General features: G+C 46.2%; 1 protein-coding gene across 4 annotated transcripts in view; it reads left to right on the top strand.

Annotated features, from left to right (window-relative positions):
* Positions 1 to 22,432, top strand: part of ERN1 (endoplasmic reticulum to nucleus signaling 1) — a 76,820-nt gene that overhangs the window by 11,576 nt on the left and 42,812 nt on the right. For all 4 annotated transcript variants that reach the window (XR_006815869.1, XR_006815868.1, XM_045984115.1 and 1 more), the window contains exon 2: positions 12,742 to 12,862. Coding sequence is in view for 2 of the 4 variants with exons in the window: in XM_045984115.1 (XP_045840071.1) it covers positions 12,742 to 12,862 (121 nt within the window). In the remaining 2 variants the exon portion in view is untranslated. The remainder of the gene's footprint in view (positions 1 to 12,741; positions 12,863 to 22,432) is intronic.

Raw genomic sequence — 22,432 nt, 5'->3', positions numbered from 1 at the left:
TTTGGAGAAGACCGAGGTCTCCCTTTCAGTTTAGGTGGTTGGTTTTTAGTATCTATAGCAAGAGTGTACGCATGGGAGTCACCCACTTCCTCCCACATAACATTAGTTGATTTCTATGGTATTTCTTTTCTCCACCCTGAACCTTAAGTGAATCAGATTATTACTAATTTCCAACGTTGAAATATTTCAAGATAAGCAGAGACGGTGGGAAGTTGAAAGACCAGGATTGGGAATGACTCTGCTTAAAGGCATTAAGACTTTTTAAACTCTCGAAATCTTATGCAGGTTTTGGGCATGTGTTGATTGGTTCGGGCTAGAAGAATCTGCAGTAAAGCCTGAGGAGGGGTGAGGGCCTGGTAAATCACTGGTGATCACATCTCTGAGCTAACAGGCAGATTCACCCCCAGTCGTCTTACTTTGTAGAATCAGAAACTGATACCCAGAGAGATTTTAATGACTTGCCCAGAGCCCAAACTCCAACTCATAGCCCCATGCCCCATCTGCTTTCCTTTCAGCTTCATTCACCCAGAAGCATGTGTTGACCACGTACCAGGCTCACCTAAGGAACTTTGGGGCTTTTTAATTTGGGATTTTGAGAGTACGATTAATGGGCTTTGGAGTTACATGAACACAGGTTAGGCCAGAGAGTGAGAAGAAGGCCTGAACAGGGAAGTGTGGGTTCAGAATCTTAGGGAATTGCTCCAGACATGGATGTGGAACCTGCCATCGTTTCCCTTGGATTATTGTACTACTGCTCTGCCAGATGGTAAACTCCTTGAAGGCAGGAGTTTATAGACCTTGGATCTCCAGTGCCTTATGAATGACGGGACCCCCTCTTCTGTGTCTCTGTAGGATAAAAGACTGGGGGTGGGGTTGAAATGAGTGAACTAGTAGATCGGCCATGGAAGAGTCAGCCAACAGGAAGAGGTGTGAAACAGGGAGTGCCTGGAAGAGATTGATAAATCCTTCATATCCGTGCCAACCTTCTTGAGTAATGTGGGACTGTGATCCGGTGACTTACCGTATTTTATAAGGTTAGTACCCTCGAGATTTCTGCCTGCAGGACATGAATGGCCCTGGCACTGACCACGGTACTGGGGGGATGGAGCACCCCTGAAGTTTAAAGAGAGAGCTTCAGAGGGGTGGCCAGAGGTCCCTCGGGTGAGGGGTCTGGGAAAGCAAGAGCCCTTGTGCTGGGGTGTGTTCTGTAGCCATATTTCACCACAAGTGATTTACTAAACCTGCCCTTGAAGTTTGGGTGTATTCTGCTCATACTTGGCTCTAAACCAGCTAAGAAGCACTAGTCAAACATCAGTTTAAGTTAAAACGAGGGAGAAGACTGACCTGGGGTGTGAACACAGATTGTCTGCGTTTGGTGTATCAAATATTTCACCTTAGGGGAGGGTTGTTTTCCCTTCTAGATGAGCTTTACACCAATCGGAATAGCACACCTTCCTATTCTTTCTGTAAGCTGCAAGGGTAACAAACAAGCACATGAAGAAGGTTCTGGATTTGTGGCTCACTGTGCATGAATGTGCCCTTGAGCTTCTCTCTGCTGCCCCAGCCCCACCTTGGCCCATCCCCCGACGCTGCTTTCTTCGGCAGCATGGGCCAATAGGTCTTCAAGCACCGTAAATTATCTTTAGTCTCAGGACCTTTGCATAGGCCGTTTCCTCTGCCCAGGCTATTCTTCCCTTCCTTCCCCCCCTTCCTATAGATCTTAGTTCAAATATCACTCCTTTAGGAAGATCTTCATCACTGTAATCCCGTGCACCCCCATCATGAGACTAGAGCAGCTTCTGCTGGGCTCTCATGGTTCCCCGTGTGCCCTTTTCACAGCACTCCCTGCAGCTTGTCATTCGGTTTGTGTGATTATTTGACTGCTGTGGCCTCTTATTAGACTATAAAGTCCACCAGGGCAGGCATAGATCTGTTGTGATTAGATGCTGTTGCCTTACGTAGTTCTTGATTAGCTGTCATAATAATAACGGGCCCTCACTCGGTGCTCGCTGCATCTTAGACCCTGTTCTAAGAACTTGGGGTATGCTGGACCTCCCAACAGCCCTTTGAAGTAGGTATTATTACCGTCCCCATTTCCGGGTGAGAAAACCGAGGCACAGAGAACTGCCTGGGGACGATCTGGCTCCGGAATCTGCCCTTCTAACAGCCACACTGCCAGGCACTACATTGAAGAGGAACAAATGGAAGTTGAATTCTCAAGCATCATCAGGGAATGGAGGGTACTACATGAGTGAGTTTCCAGGTAATTCAAATACAGTCCCTGAACTTGAAATGTACAGTTTGGTGAAAGTCTCTTCAGCAGTTATATTCTCCCCCCTGCTTAAACACCACCAGCCAAACGTATTTCAGATTGTCAGCACCAGCTCGTGTCTACTCGTTGTCTGCCCATGAGGGTAAATGCGGAGCATTGAGCTTTGAGACAGAGTGGATAGTCAGGTTTTTGCATGTGTTTACTTTCCGATGGCATCTTTGGCCACCACCACTTTCTTTAATACAGCGATCTTCCCTAGTGTTTACATAACTTTTGTCTTTAACATTCTTAACATTTATTTTGCTTTCTTAGCATTTAAAGAGATCTTGCTGTTCCTCAGTTTTCAAAAGAAAGAACAGATTTGGGAGCTTCACCACCTTGTCCCACAATGCGGATGCCCTCATGAGCCACTTTATTGACCCAAGAAATTAGCAGTAAGATTGGATGACTTCCCGACGAGGCAGAAGCCTGACCAGCATGATGACTTTGGGAGGAGAGGCCTCTGGGAAAACAGAGCCTGATGGCAGCCGAGCGGCTCTGCCCTCCCATTCCCATGCCAGACGGTCATATTTACTTTCTCAGGAGGGAGTTTTGTTCTCCTTAGTGTCGGGAAGGTTTTCTACCTTGACCCCAAAGGCCTGGTAACTCCCTGTCGGCAATGCTCTCCTGCTTCTGTTCTCTGCCCACCACTCCATAAACTGGAGAAAGCAGCCCTGTTCCATTGGGCCAGTCCCCTTGCTTTGCTCTGGTTTCTCAGCCCTGGGCTTTCGAACCACAACTCTGTCGACTTGGTTGTGCCAACAGTTTTCCAAGCAGTCTCCTTTGCCTTCCTAGCTCTGTCCACACGTGTGAGAATTGCATGGGGTTGTATACATTTGGCTCTCAGAGGAGCCTGGAACATAGAGACCTGGGCTAAAATTACGGAAATCTGGTGGCATCGGATTTTTTTTTTTTTCCACATGAAAAAGTCAATATTTCAGATCTGCATTTCCTTCCCTTTTCTGTGAGCCTCTTGTTCCTGCTAAGTGCAGCAGTCACGGCTTACTGCCTGAAGCCCGTCAGTGTATGTTTGGTCATTAAAATGGTTCTCGCTGTTCAAAGGAGTTGTCCCATGCTGATCGGTAATGTGTGTTTCCTTGGCACTGGCATTAAAAGAATGAGTCGCTTCATCAAAGGATTTGGCAGTGGCTACTGTATCATCATCATCATCATCGTCACATTCAAAGAGCTTTTTTTTTTTTCTTTTTAAACCATTGGAAGTGGGTTGGATAAATGTGTATTGCAGGAATTTTTTTATGGTGGCCGAGCCTGTGGCCTTTAACTTTTTCTGGTGTTATCCTCATCCACTTAGATCTACAGTGGAATCTCAGGAATTTTTATCCAGAACATTTTCTAAAGACCCCACCCACCCCGTATAATTTGCAGTGCCGTTTGGTATATTGGGTGTCTGTGTAGAATCCACAAATTACATTTTGGTCTCCTCCAAGAGCTCCTGCCCCCTCTATCAGAGCAGGATGCTTGCTGATCTTCCTCTGCCCCAGCCGAATTCAAAGGGGAGCTCCAGGCCTGAAGTAATTTAGGCTTATGGTTGTCAGAGAGCCGTGATTTTAAAGTAGTGAAATTATAGTGCGGTATAGTGAGCCAAGGCCCAGACGGAGAGGCGGAGGCCTTGGTTCCAGTCCTACGTCTATGGTTAAGCGTCTCTGGTGCCTTGGGCAAGTCACTTCACTTCTCCAGGCCTTAAATTCCTCTCTCTTTTTCATCTCTAAAATGGCCTGTCCCAGAAGCCGGAAATAGTCCCTGCTGTTTGATCTGTGTCATACGGAGCCATATGGGCTTCAATGCCTGTCAGGCTAATCGGAGAGAAGAACAGGGTGTGGCTCACTGGGCTGGTAGGGAAGTTGTATTCCTCAAATGTACTTGTTGCAACAGTGGGGATTCTGTCTGGGGGAGGGCAGACTGGCCAGTTATCTCTCTCAACTAGAAGTGGCGTTTCATAGTGTTTAACTTCTATTATAAAGCTTGGCAACATCTGGCAATCTTAGGTGGCAATTAGGTCATAAATATAGTTGTTTGTAGATCATTTTTATTCCACTAGAGCACTTACCCACTTTTTGCTTGGCCCCCATTGTTCCCCTCCCGCAAAAGAAATCTCTAGCCAATGTAAAGCATGAAATTGACAGTTTGAAATCAGTTATTAGGAGTGAAAAATTTGGTATCTAATGGAGTCCTGCCCCCGCCCCCTCTTGGAGTTTTTGAAGGGGGACTTCTTCACAATACGTTTAACTGCACCTAAGTATGCAAACTCCAGTAGATGGAATCAGGCTTTCTGTGAGGCTGGTAGTGCCCCACTGCGCTGACGGTTGACGGCTGAGTGTTCGTAGTGTAGTTCGTTTCCCATGCTGTTCCATTAAGGTAAGTGAGCCTCACAGGGCTCTCAGTTTTTACAAGATCCCAACTGCTGCTGTTTCCCTTTGGTGAAGGCAACTAAATAATAGCGGCAACACCTGTATTCTGAATCCCAGCCACTAAATGATTGTGAAACTTTGGGTTTTAGTTTTCATGTCCATAAAATGCTTCGGGGGCCATGGGGATTTGATAGCACCCGAAACAATGAGGGCTTGTTCCCTCGGCCATGGTGTGCCACAAGGTTTCCCGTAGCACCCTTCGTGCCCAAATGTATTTCCCCCTCCCGTGGTGTCAGTATAAGCGGGCGGCAGAGCGACCATGAAGACAAACAGAAGTGCCAGCTCCTGGAACTCAGGCACTTGGCCTGGGGCCCCAGAACCAGTTTGGGGGGAATATATTCACCTGTTGTAAAAGTAACCTTTCTTTGGGCTCAGGAACAAGCGGACTTGGGAGGAACCTTTTATGACAACCATTAGGAGAGTAGCCTAAACTGAAGAACTGTAACTGTCTTGAGTGGTGGTTAATTACACCACACACAAGAATTGCCACAAATGCAGCCTTAGCTCTCTTAGCCGCTCAGTTTGGAAACCACACAGAGCTGTTCGGTTAGGCCTTGCCCTTTTCTGCATCCCAACCAGACACTTGACTCCCATCCAAAGCAAATGTCATGGTTACCTTTATTGACTTAATATCAGGAAACATAACAGCCAGTAGTCCGGTTAGAAGGAACTATCGAGTTGATGGATTATTGCTGACCTACCTGCAGCTCAACAAAGTAGAATGGGGTGAGGAATGATTTTGCAGTAGACAGAGGTCACTAAAACAGACACAGTTAAACCAGCAAGTCTCTTAATATCCCTCATGTCTCAATTCTGTTCTTCATCTTTATCCCAAGGCAGCAGACAGGAGACTAAACACAGTGAGTTTTGTGTGTCACTTGGTACCCTTGCCTATATATGGAAGTCTCCATGTTTGGAAAGGAGCACTTTACTGTTGGATCAGAAATGTAAGTGAGATGGGGGTTGGGGAGCAGAGTATGATTCGAATAAAAAATCTTTGTCTGTCTCTCTGAGCAGGCTTTTCCATATGATACCTTCATATGGAATCTGCTAGTTTAGCCCCCTCTTCCTGATTAATAAGAGGCTTAAACTCCTGTGGACTTTTTTTTTTTTTTTTTTGGTCAGTAAGAGATCTTTATGTAATGGGCATGTGCTGGCAGTTACTGGGCACTGATTTCAGTCTTTTGCTCTGATGAATTCTTGATAGTTTTTTGGCAGTCATCTGCATGGTCTTCTACGACGTGATCAGTGGCTCTATTAGGTACTTTTATAAAGCAACCAGAACTGCAAATAGCCAGGCTTTGTTGAAGTTTTTAGTCTGAAGTAGATGATATTGCTGCAAACAGAATTGTAGGTACAGATGTCCTTTTTCTTGATTATTGTTCAGTGCCTGCCACGGGACCATGTTACAGAATACTATTTTAAGGTACTTTGTGCTGGAGGCGCCTGGGTGGCTCAGTGGGTTAAGCCTCTGCCTTCGGCTCAGGTCATGGTCTCAGGGTCCTGGGATCAAGCCCTGCTTCGGGCTCTCTGCTCAGCAGTGAGCTTGCTTCCCGCCCACCCCCCTGCCTGCCTGCCTCTCTGCCTACTTGTGATCTCTCTCTCCGTCAGATAAATAAATAAAATCTTTAAAAAAAAAAAAAAGGTACTTTGTGCTGAATTGACCTATTACCACACAGGTTGGTGTGTGTGTGTGTATACGTATGCACGCACGTGTGCATGAGTAAAGCCCCTAAGGGTGATGTCTTATTATGGCATACCAGAAAGTGTCTCATTGATCTCTCTTAAAATCAGTCATCCGTCCTGTAGCTTTCAGCTAATTATGACCAGCAGAATAATCCGGTCTGTTAGCCATTACCCCTCTCCTCTGCCTTCTTATCCATCAGAGGCCACCTCCCATACTCCATCCACACAAGCAGTCTCTCTTCCCTCCTTTGGCATTGTACATCCCCCACATAGAAGGCCCTTCTCATCTCTGAGCATTGTTGCTAAGATTAATAATTGTAAGCTCTGATTCCGTAGCACATTCTAATCCATTCGAAATCCATTGTTCTGCATCTGGGGACATGCAGTTTTAACTGTTCTCAAGATCGCATGTATCCTTAAGTAGTAAGACAAAACACCGAGGAAATCTTTCCTTACCTAATCCTTCCCACGCTTAGGGACTTGTTTTACATCTTACCTGTAAGACCGTAATGTGTATGTATTATCCCAACCAAAATGAACTCGTAAGTCACTTTACCTTCACGTTGCCTCTGTTGCCAGTGCCCAGTGGGTTTGAGGCCTGGCAAGGAGCCATTGCACTGCATAAGGCGGACTGGTTGTAGATGGGAGGTTGTAGGTTCCAGGAACTGAGGTACGTGTTATCTTGTGTAATAATATTTTATTGGCAGCATGCCAGTATCCTTGCTCGAGTAACGCAAGTATTGTACTTTTAGTTTGGAGGAATGATTTTCTTAACCTGAAATAAAGAAACTAAAGCTGGGATTATGCAATGTAAGAGTAATCCAATGAAGATGGAGGAAAAATAAGTTAAAAAAAAAAAACCGCCTCTCAACAGTTTATTGGTCTATCTCAACAGCGTATCCTGGAAATTGGTGTAGTACGTCTAAAAAGAAAAAAAAGAATCATGATGTTATTAGCCGGATTATTATATTCTAATATTATTGTACAGACTGAGGTCTGCTGGAGTGCAGGTAGGAAGTAGAGAAGATTCAGAGAAAAGATTGTAACTATTTTTACTCTTTCTGCTTACCTGACTAAGCTACGGCTATAGTGTTGTCATATAGATCGAACTTGGGCTTGACTTGATTGATGGGCACGCCACCTGAGAAGGATGTGGCTCCCTTGTTCACGGTGGTGGGTCTTCTGGACGTGTGTGTACACCTCTTTTTTGGGGGGGGGGTCATCACCAGTATTGTAAACAGAACCAGCAGTACCACACTTACCAAGCCTCGATGACTTTGGAAAGCTGGTAGGAGACACGTGTGCATGTCCATTTTCGAGATGAAAAGTCTGTGCTATTTTTATTAACTTATTTCTGATCCTTGTTGTTACGTAGTCAGTGTGTGTATGGCCTGTTTCTTGAAACATGTGTCTGAAACGCAAGCACTGTATTTCTTTGGAAAATGCAGCATTTCTGCAAACCCTGATGGGGACCACTGGGTTCTCCCATGTTCTGAATCTTGGAGGAACTGGCGTGTGCTTCCTTGCTCTTCTTCCTTGGTGGGGGGCAGAGGGTGAGTGAAAAGGAGTAGCCACCACCGTGGTAGACACAGCGCCCAAAATGAAACCCAAGCCCTGGGCTTTACTGGTTGCTTTCCAGGCACTGCTGAACTGCCTCCTTGCCTGACCAGTCCCAAGTACTAGTTCAGAAATGGGGGTGGGGCAGGTTTGGGAGAAGCGGTTTCCTCTGTTTTTGTGCTGCTTCAACAGATCCAATCTCTGATGTCCAATTCTCTTTATTGAAGATACTTTTTCTTTCTTTTTTTCTTTTCAGATTTTATTTGAGAGAGAGCGTGTGCACATGCACAAGTGGGATGGGGGGCAGAGGGAGAAGCAGACTCCCCGCTAAGCAGGGAGCCCAACGTGGGGCCCCAGCCCAGGACTCTGGGATCATGACCTAAGCCAAAGACACACCCTGAGCCAACTGGGCCACCCAGGCGCCCCTGAAGACATTTTCTAAACCAAGTTATTTCAGAACTCATTTTAGGAAAGATTTTTTTTCTTACCTGAAATATAAGGTGTTGAATTAATTAATGCAAGAACAACTAACAGCTGAGTTTAGAATATCAGAATGAAATTCTCATTTTAATCATCTCTAAGCTGTTGGTAGTTGCTTCCACATCTTGGCAGAAAGGCAGAATGAATAGGGTGTGTTTTATGAAGTGGCGTAGATGCTGAGCTTTGCTTGACCATCAGAACCTTGAACGTGAGGATGCAGTTCCAGCACTGCCTTTGTTTTCCCAGGAGAAAGGCTCTTGTTGAAGTCCTGGCCGAGTAGGGCTGCCGTGAGGGCTTCTACTGTCACTGAACAAACCTACGGGATATAAGTGGGCTGTACTAGCGACCCTTTGCTCAGCATCATCTGCCCTGAACTGCCCGGCTTCATTCATTGTTCACAGCATTGTTATGTCGGGGTCCCCTCCTGGGAGAGACCGAGCGGGGTCAGACCTGGGTGAGGACCAGCTGGCTCATGGGTGTTTAGGGTTAGGTTAGACTTGGTTATCTGCCACCAGCGTTCTCCCCTCCACAGTGTCACTGTGATAACTTCTTAGAAGCAGCCATCAAAGCCAGGAGTACATATCCTGCTTGCTGGAAAAATGAGTCAGATTCCAGGTGGTCAGCTTGAAGCCGATCTACAGAATCAGCGTTTTGTTTACGTTTTCAGGCTCTCCAGAAATGAGCGTGTGTAACTGTAGGGCCTTCGGTCATTTCTTCCATCGTAGAGAGAAGGGAGCCCCGGCGGCCACAATGGCTGGGTGAGCTAACGTGCAAGGTCATTATCGTAAAGCAGCATTTTTAGATGTCCAGGTACAAATGGTTCTCAGCTGTGCTCGGTATCCCAGAAGGCATCTGGAAGCTTATTTAATTCACCTTAGTAATAGCAACTGCCTCCGAAGGCAGGCATTTTCACGCTCTCAAAAATGCTGGGGGAGAAAAGCCGGAAATGTTGCATGTTAATTTGCCATGTGAGAGAATAACACTGTTCACAGTGGCTCCCTGAACGTTCTAATTGGAAACCATCAGCAGCCTCCAAAGAAGAGAGAAACCTGTTGTGACAGGGTTTGTGATGTCAGCGTGGACGCTGTGATTAACCGTCAGTGCTCTCAGTTGCTAAATTCAACTTCTAGCCAAACCTGGTATTTTTGAGATTTTCAGAGGACTCTGTTAGTTATGTGATTAGTGTTTTATTTCGATTCACCAACCAACCATAGACAATTGCTCTTCCTGTGGTTTCCAAGATGCTCAGACAAGGCAGGTGGCTTTTGTTTCCACACTAGTAATGAAGCAGCACTGATAGGTTTTAGTAAATATTGACCCATTTGAATATTAATACTATGATAAGATATATTTGGGGGCATTCAGTTCATTAAAATTGTACTGTAGGCTTTAATAACGATGACAGAACTCCTCTGTTCCTGGGGACAAACTGTCTTACCCAGGGACCTCTTTGTTTCTAAACTTTTGTTTCTGTCTTGTGGACGTTAATAATCAAAGGTGGCCGAGTTGTCTGAGAATCCTAATGTGGAAAGCGCTTCATCTGGAACTTACAGGCTTGCTCAAGTTCCTTTAAATTTGAGCTTCTCTCCCACCTGCTCACTGGGCCATCTCCTTTCTATTTACGAAAAATTCATTGCTGATTACACAATTGTATTATAGAACATTTAAGAAAATACAGGAGAAAAAAGTGTTCCTATAATTTTGTAATATTTCCTTCATCTTCATATGTATAATTTTTTTTTTCATAGGGGCGTGTGTGTTTGTCTTGGGTTGTGAGGGACAAAAATCTGGTTCCAAGAAATGTCAGCAAAGGGGGAATTTCTCATGAGGTTCTGTGAGCCCAAGGACGGGAAGTTGGCCTGAGGAAGGGTAGAAGCCAGGGCACTCACTCTGTCAGCTGTGTTTCTTCTCAGGCTTCTTTCCCCATTTCAGTCTTTGTCTCTCTCAACCCAGCAAATATTCACAGAAATCGCCCGAGTTTAGTTTCTCACCAGTTGAGCGATCCACAGAGCTCAACACAATTCTTGTGTCATCCCGAGACCTGCTTATAAAACGCCTGTTCTTGATGGAACTTTTGACAGGTGGAGGGGGGCTCAGCAGGCCTTGTCACCTCTTGGTCCCCAGGTCCTTTTGATTTTTTTTTATTCAGTCTCTAGACTGCCCCACCTGATGTGACCCCGCTGTCCCCCATCAGCTGCAGAGCCATTCCACCTTCTCCGTGGGAGATCGCCTTCAGTCTCGCTGAGCGACAGCCCCAGTGGTCTTGCCCTCGGGCCGCTGTTCTGCAAGCCCGTGTGCTCTGGGCGATTTGCGTTTGGGGTGTGAGCAGGTGCAGATGAAGCTTGTCACCGTCTATGCCCTGTAGGCCAAAAGAATGTCATCCCCAAAACACCGGACTCCCTGCTAAGGCAGGCACCACCCTTGCTGAGGCTTCTGTTTTCCCAGCCAGGTAAAAAGCAGACTCCCCTTCCTTGGGTTGAGGCTTCACACCGAGGATAGACTGAGCCGGCAGTGGGGAAGGTTGCTTTTGGTTTTCCCATTCCAGGTGAGTGGCCCTGGCTCTGCGTGAAGGAAAGGGTAGAACCTCTTCCCCTCTAGGCCAGGAGCCGGCGAGGGAGGACGGTGTAGCGGCTGCTTTGCCCCCTCTGCCGGCGGGTCTCCACCGTGGAGAAGGAGTGCAGGGACCCGGAGTTTGTCCTGCCATCTTGGGCTGTTTTGAAGACAGCCATGGGGCTTTCCTTCTTAAGGGACTAAGTGCCATCCTGGTTCTTACCAAGAGTGGGCAGGTGTTTTGGGGTCAGGCTGCCATGCACAAGTAAACCCCCAGTCTTGTTTAGTGCTAAAAGCCAGCCATACTCCTCCTGTATTTTAAAAATTTTGTGCCCAAATCCAAACTCTCACAGTATAAGCAAGTTGTGTTGGCCCAATTTTTAATTGAAGACCCCCAGGAACCAGATAATTTGTGGGACAGTGTGCTGACAAAGAGAAAATCTTACTACAAGGTGGCATGGCTGAATGGGCCCAGACCCTCTTGAGGAAACCTTACCAGCCATCCCCTGTACCTGTGTGCATTGCACGTGTGTACATGCGTGTGCGTTCACACACAGCTGCTTCCGTGGAGACTGCGTGGGGGAAGGTATGGTTCTTAGCCAAGCTAGAGGATAAGCAGAACAAAAAAATCTGCCTAGTATAATCGTCACCACAGTGTACATTAAATTTTGGATTCTGTATTTTTCATGTGAAGACTGATAGAAGCATTTTTCTACGTTGCTGTAAATTTTCCGAAGTGCTATTTTAATGATTGTATAATATTCCATTGAGTGTATGTGTCATAATTTATTTCAGTCATTAAGATCTTGGAAATTCAGATCTTTCCAGTTTTTGTGTTTGTAAATGGGATACAATGAGCGCCTTTGGGCACACAGCTTTTTCCATATCTGAAACTATTTAGGATGTAGAAGTGGAATTATAGGACCAAAAATCTGAGCACTTTTGTGCTTTCCAGAAAGAGTGCACCAACTTCTAATTTTCATTGCCACCAACGATGGATGAGAAAGTAAATTTCACCACCTTTGGCTCTTTTCTGTAAAGAGAGTGCGTGTTTTAACTCATTAAGCATAAAAGGTACATTTTTATTTAAATTATATTTTGATTATAAGTGAAGAATAATTTGGGTTATGTTTTTCATACATTTTATAACCTGTCTTTTTTGAAATCTTGTTGTTTTCTTGTTACATAAAGTTTTTATAAAATAAGAGCTATTTTTTCCTATTTTGCTTTAAATATTTTCCCCTAATATTTCGCCTTTTTATAATTCTGTAAGTGCATGCGGGTATATGTGGTATGTTGGCATTCTTCTCTACCATGGAGCTTTGCAAGACGACCAGGTTTTAGAAGGTGAAGTATAACCAAGAGAAGGAAGTCCATTAAAAAGCTGAGCATACTTTCTTCCCGTTTCAGTGGAGGCTGCCCGTGGATTATTTCTCACCAGTTGTCTCAAATCCTTGTCTTTGTCATATCAGGTTATAAGCCTGTCTGTCTGCAGGAAGGATTGCTGCTTAGATAGCATAAAGTGACCTGGGCTCTAGTGCTGACTTGGCTGTTGTCTAGACATGTGCCTTTGGACATGGGCTCTGTAACCTCAACGTCTTCATCTGTGAGGTGGCGGATTTTAGAAGGAAAACTTCTGGGGTGTCCCCGGAGGTTCTGTGTGTGGTCGTGTATGCCCAAGATGAAGAATCCTATTGAACACTAAGTTTCTTCTACATCTCATTGCAGATTTTTGGAAGTCCCAGCACAGTGACGCTTCCTGAAACCTTGTTGTTTGTGTCAACTCTGGATGGAAGTTTGCATGCTGTCAGCAAGAGGACAGGCTCAATCAAATGGACTTTAAAAGAAGGTAATTTGGCTTTGGACTTCGGGTGACATGGGCATTTGCTCAGCTGCTTCTGAGGAAACCTATTCCAGAAAAAGAGAAAAACAGTTACACATCTTTAATAAAATTAAAAAGGATAGTGGCATCAAGGAGAAGAGAGGGAATTATACTCAGAGGCTACGTTTACAGCTTGAATGGGGATCATTCACCAAATGCATCAATTGAAGAGGCAAGCTTTATCTTTTTTTTTTTTTTTCCTTTCCAGATTTCATGTTTAAGTAGCTCTAAGCTTTTCTATTAATAGTTCTGGCTGGTAGGTCTTTCATAAAGGCATACTACATTAAATTTTTTTAAGTTCTATCTAATGATTAGAATCTTGTAATCATAATTACAAGAACTATCTTCTGTAACCTCATATTACTCATTTGTTTTTATAGAGGCTGAAATCCTCGAGGGCTGTAACATTTGACATTCATCCAAGTTAGCCACTTTATTGGGTCTTTACATTGAGGGAAGTGAAAGACTGAGCTTGTTTCTCATTTAATCTGCCATGCCTCCTTTTTTATGATCTTGTCTTCCTGGTGATAGTTATCAGAGTGGAGTCCTACAGCTGGGAAATGGTATTTGATTTCCAAAGTAATCTTCCTGGATAAAGCCATCCAAATCCAAGGATTTGGGGCTTTCAGAGTCATCTCTATTATTCTGTCCAGTAATATTTCTGATTTGGCTGTAGATTAGGGTCTGACCAGCATGCTCTCTTTCGTCACTGCTCTGTGATATGACTCATTATTTTCATGAGCACAGCAAGTGTTTTTCCTTTGATAATAAAATGTTCCAAAACAGTGTTTTAAATGGGAAAAAAAATTGGCCTATGTCAGAAGGTCACACACCATTTTACCAGTTCGACAGCAAACCTTAGTTGCCACCCAGAGATGGCAGCGGGGGTACCACAGACCACCTGCCTCACCTGTCTGGCTCCTGCTGGGATCAGCAGGAACCGTAGGCAGCTGAAAGGACCAGAGCTCTCAGGAGCTGGTGGCTCTGGGGACACTATGGAGCCGGCTTTTGGCGTTGCATTACAGGCTCCCAGAATGTTATCCGTACTTTCTCTCCTTCCTATTTAAGCCTTTTAATGTTTTTAGTTTTTATTTTTGTTAAAATAATTTTTTTAAAAATTTATTCATTTGAGAGAGCACACGTGCGAGAACATGAGCAGGGAGGGTGAGAAGCAGACCCCCTGCTGAGCAGGGAGCCCGCCTTGGGGCTCCATCCCAGGACCCCGGGATCATGACCTGAGCGGAAGGTGGGTGCTTCACTGCTAAACCCCCGGTGGCCCACCTTTCAACGTTTTTAAAACAAAAGGACCATATAATGTCAAGTAAAGTGATGTAAGCACTTGTTCCAATATAATGTTGAAAATGGAAAAAAAAAAATAAATAAAACAAAAGGATCGTTCTTTAAATTTTCACAATTTCTGATTTTGTCCAAAGGTGAAGTCAACAAATCCTCAACGGAAGGATTGAGATAAACATTTTTACTGTTGAATGTTAGGGCTGGGTCCTCAGTCTCAGCGTTCCCAGGCGGAGCATTTTTGGCCCAAGCTACTTCATTCTTGTGCTTTGTTTCTCCCTGCATGTATTGTTTTAAATTGATCTTGTCGAAGTCTTCATTTCTACAAGTAGCCTTGGCTGTATCTGGCAAAACTGTGTCTCACCTTGTTTGTTACTTAGTCAAACATAAAAATCCATCTCCTTCTTTCCTATACTTTATTTTTAATTTTTTTAAAGGTTTTATTTATTTATTTGACAGAGAGCACAAACAAGGGGAGCAGCAGGGAGTCCCGTATGGGGCTCGATCCCAGGACCCCAGGATCATGACCTGAGCTAAAGGCAGCTACTTAACTGACTGTGCCACCCAGGCGCCTCTCTTCTCTCCCATACTGTAGAACTTAAAGAATTGTTCTCTCTTTTACTTCATTAATGAGTGTTTAGAGAATTAGTCTGTGAAGGATACTTTGTAGGGCACAGAGAATAAGCAGCCCGTCCTTGTCCTCAAGGAGCCCGCAGCCTGATAGGGAGAAATGACAGGTGCCACAGCTCCAGCACAGAGCCAGGGTTTCTAAGGGAGGTGGCAGGGACTGCGAGGCCTGCAAAGGGGGCAGCAGGTCTGGGGTGTAGGAACAGGTCCTGTCTGAGAGGAGCTTAAGGACAGAGGTGGTGGGAGAGAAGCCGGAGGGGATGTTGACCCCTATGGTAGCATTGAGGCTTTTGTATTTGAATGAGCAGGAAGCTGGGACCATTAATGTGACTGAGCAGGTGAGTGACTCAACAGGTTTAAACCTTTAATCCTGCAGTCGAGTGTGGGAGTGTGGGCTGGCGACAGGGAGGCCAGGGCTATGCAAAGGGGGCAGGGGGAAGGGGAGAGGTGGGACAGAAATACAATCAGTAGAATCCAGCAACAGATTGGAGAAGCAGAGCAGGGAAGTGTTAAAAGACACTTAAAGGGAGAATTTGAGAAATCTCAGCAAGGTCCAGTAATATTTCAGTAGTATTTCAAGTAATATTTAAGATGTTCTAAGTCTCATTTTTCTGAGAATAGGTTGGCTTTTTTTTAGTTAAATTCAGTCCTGGATTCCAGTAGCTGTATAAAATATATAATATATATTTCTACAGATCTGTGTACTATGTCTATTACAGTATGTATATATACATATATACATATATATGTATTTTTTTCAGATTTTATTTATTTATTTGACAGAGATCACAAGTAGGCAGAGGCAGAGAGAGGGAGACGCAGGTTCCCCGCTGAGCAGAGAGCCCAGTGAGGGTCTTGATCCCAGGACCCTGAGATCATGACCTGAGCCAAAGGTAGAGGCTTTAACCCACTGAGCCACCCAGGCGCCCACATATATATATTTCTATACAAAGATTAGAAGTAGTAATGTATACAGACCCTGAGTTTTTAATTCAGTTTTAATCTTGCAATTTTTAAAAATGATTTTATTTATTTATTTGACAGAGAGAGATCACAAGCAGGCAGAGAGACAGGCAGAAAGAGAGGAGGAAGCAGGCTCCCCGCTGAGCAGAGAGCCGGATACAGGGCTCTATCCCAGGACCCTGAGATCATGACCTGAGCTGAAGGCAGAGGCTTAACCCACTGAGCCACCCAGGCACCCCTTAATCTTGCAATTGTAACTAAAGTTTTCAGAATTGGTATTTTTAAACCATTAATCTGTAAATCACCTTTAAAGGTATCCCCACATTGTTCTAGGCCCTGAGGATACAGCAGGTGAACGAAACAGACAAAATCCTGCCCTCCTAGAGCTTTCATTCTTGTGGAAAATGGACAAGGAAATAAATTAGCGGACTTTATAGAGGAAAGGTAAAGCAGGGCAGTGGAATTAGGGAGCACCGGGTGTTGGCGGGGTGGGAGCTGCAGTTTTAAGCAGGAATGGTGCCCCTGGGAAGGTGTCATTTGAGCAAGAACTTAAGGCGGCAGGGGAGTGTTTAGGCAGAACGTAGCAGGGGCAGAGGTGGGAGAGTCCTTGGGCTGGTGGAGGAACCGTGTTGGCATGGCTGGAGGGAGAGTTGGGGTTAAAGGAGAGGAAGGGTAGCAGGAGGTGAGCTCAGAGCACCGGTCACGCGAGGACACATAGACTGTCTTCATAGACTATTTATTATAAAAATGCCCCCACTGATGTCCTGGAATGAAATGTGTAAGACCGTAAGCTACACACATGCGCACACCCAATTTCAGAAAGAAATGCATGTATTGCCCAGCTGGTAATCTAACACTGGAATAATGGAAAAGTAACTTTTACTCACGGGTATGTGATTTAACACGTAATGCTCTAACACACCGTGACGCTCCACCTCCAAGTGAACGTGGTGCCCGATACCACGGACCAAGGGAAACACCGGGATCCTGACGGGGACTGGGTTTCCAAGATGGTGAATAATTCTCGGTAACGCTCCAAACCAAAGCAGTGTGACCTCAACCAATTTATACAATAGTCACATTCTGAGAAGATGAGCTGTATAAAAATGTGCGAAAAGTGCCTTTGTGCTTTTCACAAGTGAGGTCGTGGGCTTGGGGAGCTATTAAAGGCTTTTGGCCTGTGGGAGAGTCTGACAGACACGAGAGCGTGTATAGATTTGGGATGGGCTTTGGCTCTGCAGTGCTCTCTGCCCCACACCTAGTGCTTGTGTTCCCCCCTCACCTCCCATACACCCCCCACCAGTCCCTGGGACCACTAAGAAATGCCCTCACAGATTTCCTGAGTACCAGCAAGCTGTGCCCTCCCCATAGAGCCATCGGGCCTGGTGGCTGGTGTGAGGAGGTTGGCCTTTTTGAAGCCACCATTGGAGATAGCTGAGCAGAGGGTGACATGCCGTGGTATTATGGACTGATGTTTGTGTCCCTCCAAAATTCGCGTGGTGAAGCCTTACCCCACTGTGTGATAGTATTTGGAGGTGGAGCTTGGAGGGTTTAGCTTAGATGAGGTCATGAGGGAGCCCCCCCCTCCACTCCAGGATGGGATTAGTGCCCTTTTGAGAACAGGAAAAGCCCAGAGCTCTTGCTCTCTCTCACCATAAGAGAACACGGTAAGAAGGCCACCATCAGCAAGCCAGGAACAGGGCTCCCCCCAGAACCCAACCATGCTGGCACCCTGATCTTGGACTTAAAGCCTCTGGAACTGTGAGAAAGAAGCGTCTGTTGTTGAAGCCACTAAAGCTGTGATATTTTGTTGAGGCAGCCTGCAATGACTGAGACACCTGGCCTCCGCCACCTCCTTCCCAGGAGGAAGCTACAGACTAGGTGGAGGCGGCTGCACCAGTCCAGGCAAGGGAGGCCACGGCTTTGGGCCTGAGTGGCCGTGGGGAATCCGAGTCAAATGGAAGAAACTGCTGATGGAAATAGACGCCCCTGTGACTCCTCAAACTGGGGCTAGACAGAATATATACCTGTTATTCCATTTCATGGTTTCCTGACTTGTTTACTCATTTCAGGGGCCAACAAGCTGGGAGAGTTTTGTTTTCTTTTTTTCTTTCCACAGATTAGTTTTGGCAGGTGCTTTTGTTCTTCACCCAAACATGTGTTGCTGTTCCCAGAAATGGAGATTTCTTACACCGCAGCAGCAAACTGCACCTAGTACAGAAAATGAGTTTTGTTTTCAGAAACTAACTTGAGTTGTGACATACCAAGCGAGGTGCGATCTTTCCAGGCTGCGATTTTGTGACTGTAGCCACACCAAAACTGTCTGTCTTTGTCTGAAATTTCACCAGTGAAGACAGTTAGGGTGTTTGCTTTCTGCACTTTCAGCCCAGATGCGAACAGAAAGCATTGCTGCCGTGTGCGGCTTTAGGTCCGTTTTCTAAAACCTGCTTTGGCTTGGTGAGGCTGAAAAGCTTTTCTTTGGTATCTCCAGGGCTGGCTTCAGGCTTCTTGCATTCACTTTGAAAATACTAGTTATTGAAATGAACTAGAATTATTTGAAAGACTAAACTAGACAGAATAGAGTAAAAGAAACACTAGAGTTATACGGGAAGATTTTCTTCAGGGGTCGCGTGTGTTTGCCTTTCTTACCATGTGCCTCTTCCCTTGGTTCCTGCTGGTGCCGACCACCGCTGCGGCCCCCGAGTTGGAAAAGTGTAGCGTGATGCTTTGCCACTGGCTCACTGAGTTCCGTCATGGCGACCGAAGTAGTGTCTCTCAAATCTGACTCCTTCTCGCTGCCCTCCTTGCCAGTGCCTTAGGCAGGCTCTCAACATCCGTTCCTAGATCAGTACAGGAGCTTCTGGCTGTCCTTCAGCCATCACGCTGCTGTCAGACCTGCCCTCTAATGACCCCACGGACCATGCCACACCCCTGCTGAGCTAGCCTTGTGCTGGCGAAGGCAGCGCTCCAGGTGTGGTCTGCCCAGCTGTCTGCGAGAAGTCCAGGAGGGATCCCGGGCATCATCCATGATGGGCTGGAATTTTCAATAGCTGGTCCTTCACCATGGTTAGAGAAGCACTGGTTTACAGGGTCGTGTCTGACCTCCTTGGTGTACAGGCAAGGCCCTTCACCATCCGGCCCTCACCCACCCCTCCAGGCCTCAGAGACACGGGGCCTTGACTTGTGTTCCCTCCCCATCAGCAGCCTGCAGTGTTGGACAGGCTCCTAGTCCTCCTTCGAGAGCCCCTTCGGAGGCCACCTGCTTGACCCTTCAAGCTGGGTGAGCCCCTTCCTCATGTGGATTCGGGGGTACTTGTGAATTTTTGTTTACGTTTGTCTTCCCACTGAATTCTAACTTCTTCTTTTTTTAAAAAAATTTATTTTTTAATTTATTTTTGAGAAAGAGCGTGGGGGTGGGTGGCAGGAGAGAGGGAGAGAGAATCGTAAGCAGGCTGCTCGCTCAGCGCAGAGCCTGACACGGGGCTTGATGTCATGACCCTGAGATCATGACCTGAGCTGAAATCAAGAGGCGGACCCTGAACTGACCGAACCTCCCAGCTGCCCCCTAAAATCTAACTTCCTGAGGCTGGGCTCTCTAGATGGCCAGGGATGCTCCATAAATGTCTCAGGTACCTAATGCTGACTTGGGTCCCAGAACCCTTCCCACTAAGATGTCTTTTGGAAGCCTGAGAACAGATGAGACTAGACTCTGCCCCCTTGGGATGTGTCATCTGTCACTTGGACCATTGTCACAGCAGGTTCCAGTTCCTGACCTTGAGTTTCATGTGGCTTTTGTGACTTTTTGCAGTTGGTTTTCTCTCCTATCCCTAAACAGCGTGCCTGTTCCTCTGGAAGAGTCTGAGGTCTGCCTTTAGAGGTGTGATGGAAACAGAAGAAGGGAATTGTAAGAAGGAACATTTCGTTAGCAGTTCTAATCGGTCTTCTCTTTCGGAATTTTCTAGGCTTAAGATACGCATTACTGCCTTTGTACCTCCTTGCTTAAGCACAAGTAAAGTGTTTATTTGCTCTCTGTTGCTTTGGAGGACTGAAAATTATGTGATGAGAGGGGATAATAGGGAGGCCTGTTTCTACTTTCGAGTATCTTGAAAATGTTCCCATTCAGTGTGGCTGGTGCCCCCTCAGACGGCCCTCCCTCAAGCTCCGGCTTTACCTCAGAGCGCCACGTCTCTCGTTGGCAGGGGGCCTCTCAAACAGCAGCTCCACACAGAGTGGCACAGGTTTCAACTCAGGGGGTCTTCTCTGCAGCATTACTAGGTCTGTTTGGGGATATGATTGTGAACGTTGAAGGCTGTGACTTTGTTACTTGTGCCAGGTTTGAGGGCACTCCCATTGCCCGCGTATGAGCTCTGTGCCGTTCTGACGTCGTGAGAGGTGTTGGGGCGCAGGCCATAGCACTGAGTTGTCTTGTTCTCCTCCTTGAAATCTTTCACTGTTGATTATAGTGATCAACGTGCACTTTGAGGTCTGAGTTACTTCTGCGGGGGGAGGGTAAGTAAGAACACAGTAGAATCAGACTGCCTGGGGAAAGGGAGGTTTTTCAGATGACTTTGGTCCCGCCGCATGCTTGTCTCTGTCCGACGTGACATTTGGTGACTTGCAGAGCTTCACCTGCAAGAAACCTTATTATGTCCTTTCCCAGTTCCGGTGAGATTTGGAATTTGAGGATCAGCTCTTGGTTAGATGCCTGCGTTAAAAGGCTCTCCCTGCGGCGTGTGGGGGCCTCAGTCAGTTAAGCGTCTGCCTTCAGCTCCGGTCATGACCCTGGAGTCCTGGGATCGAGCCCCACATCCGGCTCGCTGTTCAGAGGGGAGTCTGCTTCTCCCTCTCCCTCTGCTCCTCCCCCCACTTGTGTACTTTCTCTCTCAAATACATAAATAAAATCTTAAAAAATAAAATAAAATGCTCTCCTATGAAAGCTGAACTTTGAAGAACATTTGAGACTTGCTGCTGTACACGTTGGACCTTACAAATTAATGGGAACTTGAGGTTTACATTACAGGAATACTTCCTTTGGGGAAGGAAGTGAGCTGCCGCTGGGGAGAAGGAGGCCCTAACTGGTTTACTGGCGTGCATTGAACATATGTGGGAGACTTACCTTTGGAGTTAGGAAGGGTGAATGACCTTGTTTTTACTCATAATTTTTATAAGAAAGTAGAACCTTCAGCATTTTCTTGAGGAGATGCCAGTGGTTTACTGCCTTCAGACCAGCCAGTCCAGCTTCACTATCTGCTAGGATTAAATCTCCATGTCCCCTTTGCATCCTTTTTCCACTGCACTTTTTGAACAGGAGGTTTTGCTGCTACGTTTCCCCCTCCTGTTTGGTTCCTAACCAGCCCTGCTGCCGCCCTTCCTGCCACCTTTCCTCCTGCCCCAACACCAGTGCAGGTGCAGGCCATTGGACTGGGGTTACCGGGCCGCCTTCCTCACTGCCCTTTGTGACTCCTTCCCTTTCTCCTTCACTTCATGCCCTGATGCCCGCCTGTCTAACCTTCCTTCAACAGACACGGAGCGTCTTTTGCTCAGAAACCTCCAGTCAGCCCCTGGTTAGCGCCCACCGTACCACATCAGAGTTTTCACAACTTTCCTCTCCATGGCCTCGCTGCCTACTCTGGCCTTACTTTTCATGGCTCCTCAGAAGGAACACTTGCCGCCTGCCAAGCCTGTGTCTTCATTCGCACAAATGGGGGTGATGGTTCTTCACTCATGCTGTCTGGTCATCCCCGCTCTCTGAGTCCTCCTTCTTTATGAAGTCTGTCTTCCCCAAGTACACTGGCCCTCAGTGACTTCCGTCACCCGGGAAATCCTGTGGTACGTACTATAGGTTTCAGCAGTTCTTTATTCACTGTTCCTGTACGTCGGCTTTATAAACTCCTTTCTATATCCCACACAGTTGGCACATGCCCAACATTTGCTTTTGAGATGCCTGTGGTAAATCTCAACAGACGATTACTAGTAGTTGGTTTGTCACACTCTTTCTCAGAAAGGGAGGGAGGGACGGACAAGGCTCTTGCATATTTGGTATATGAGGAGCCTTCATTTCTGGCTTTTTTGGTCCATAAATACCTTTCAGAAGGGCCAACCCAGAAGAGTTCAAATCATTGCTAGAGATAGAAGGAGCTGGTTTGGAGAATTTCAGATGTGCTGTGACATCTTAGTTTTAACCTAGAGAAGTCATCTAGTACCTAGAGAACTTTCTAGTCCGAGAGTAAGCCAGTTGTAAATGCCAGGTACAGCGTAGGGGTCAGCTAGGTGGTTGTGCTTTGGAAAGAATGTGGTGAGGCAGGGCGGAAAACCCAGGGCTCATCTAGATCTCACCGGAGAAGCAGTGTGTTCCAGAAATATCAATGCTCATCTGAGAAAGAGAAGAGAATGATCTTGTAAGGTTGCTTAAGCTCCAGTCAAATGGGCAACCTGTTCTTGTGGCTTCCGTAATCAAAGGAATCCATTCCTTCCTACGTGGAAGAAAGTCTGCCCAGAGCTGCTACCTCCAGGGAAAGGCTGGCAGACCAGAGGTCTGGTTTGAGACACTTACGTAAATTTTGGTTGACTTCATCAAAGACATTTTTCAGTTTTGCTGACTAATCACCCCCTCTGTATTCCCACATCCCCGCCAGTTCTGCTAGGCATGTGTTA

This window comes from Meles meles, chromosome 18 (genome assembly GCF_922984935.1).
Source record: "Meles meles chromosome 18, mMelMel3.1 paternal haplotype, whole genome shotgun sequence".
Lineage (NCBI taxonomy): Eukaryota > Metazoa > Chordata > Mammalia > Carnivora > Mustelidae > Meles > Meles meles.
The sequence above is the reverse complement of the archived record's forward strand: the minus strand, read 5'-3'. Positions and strand labels throughout refer to the sequence as shown.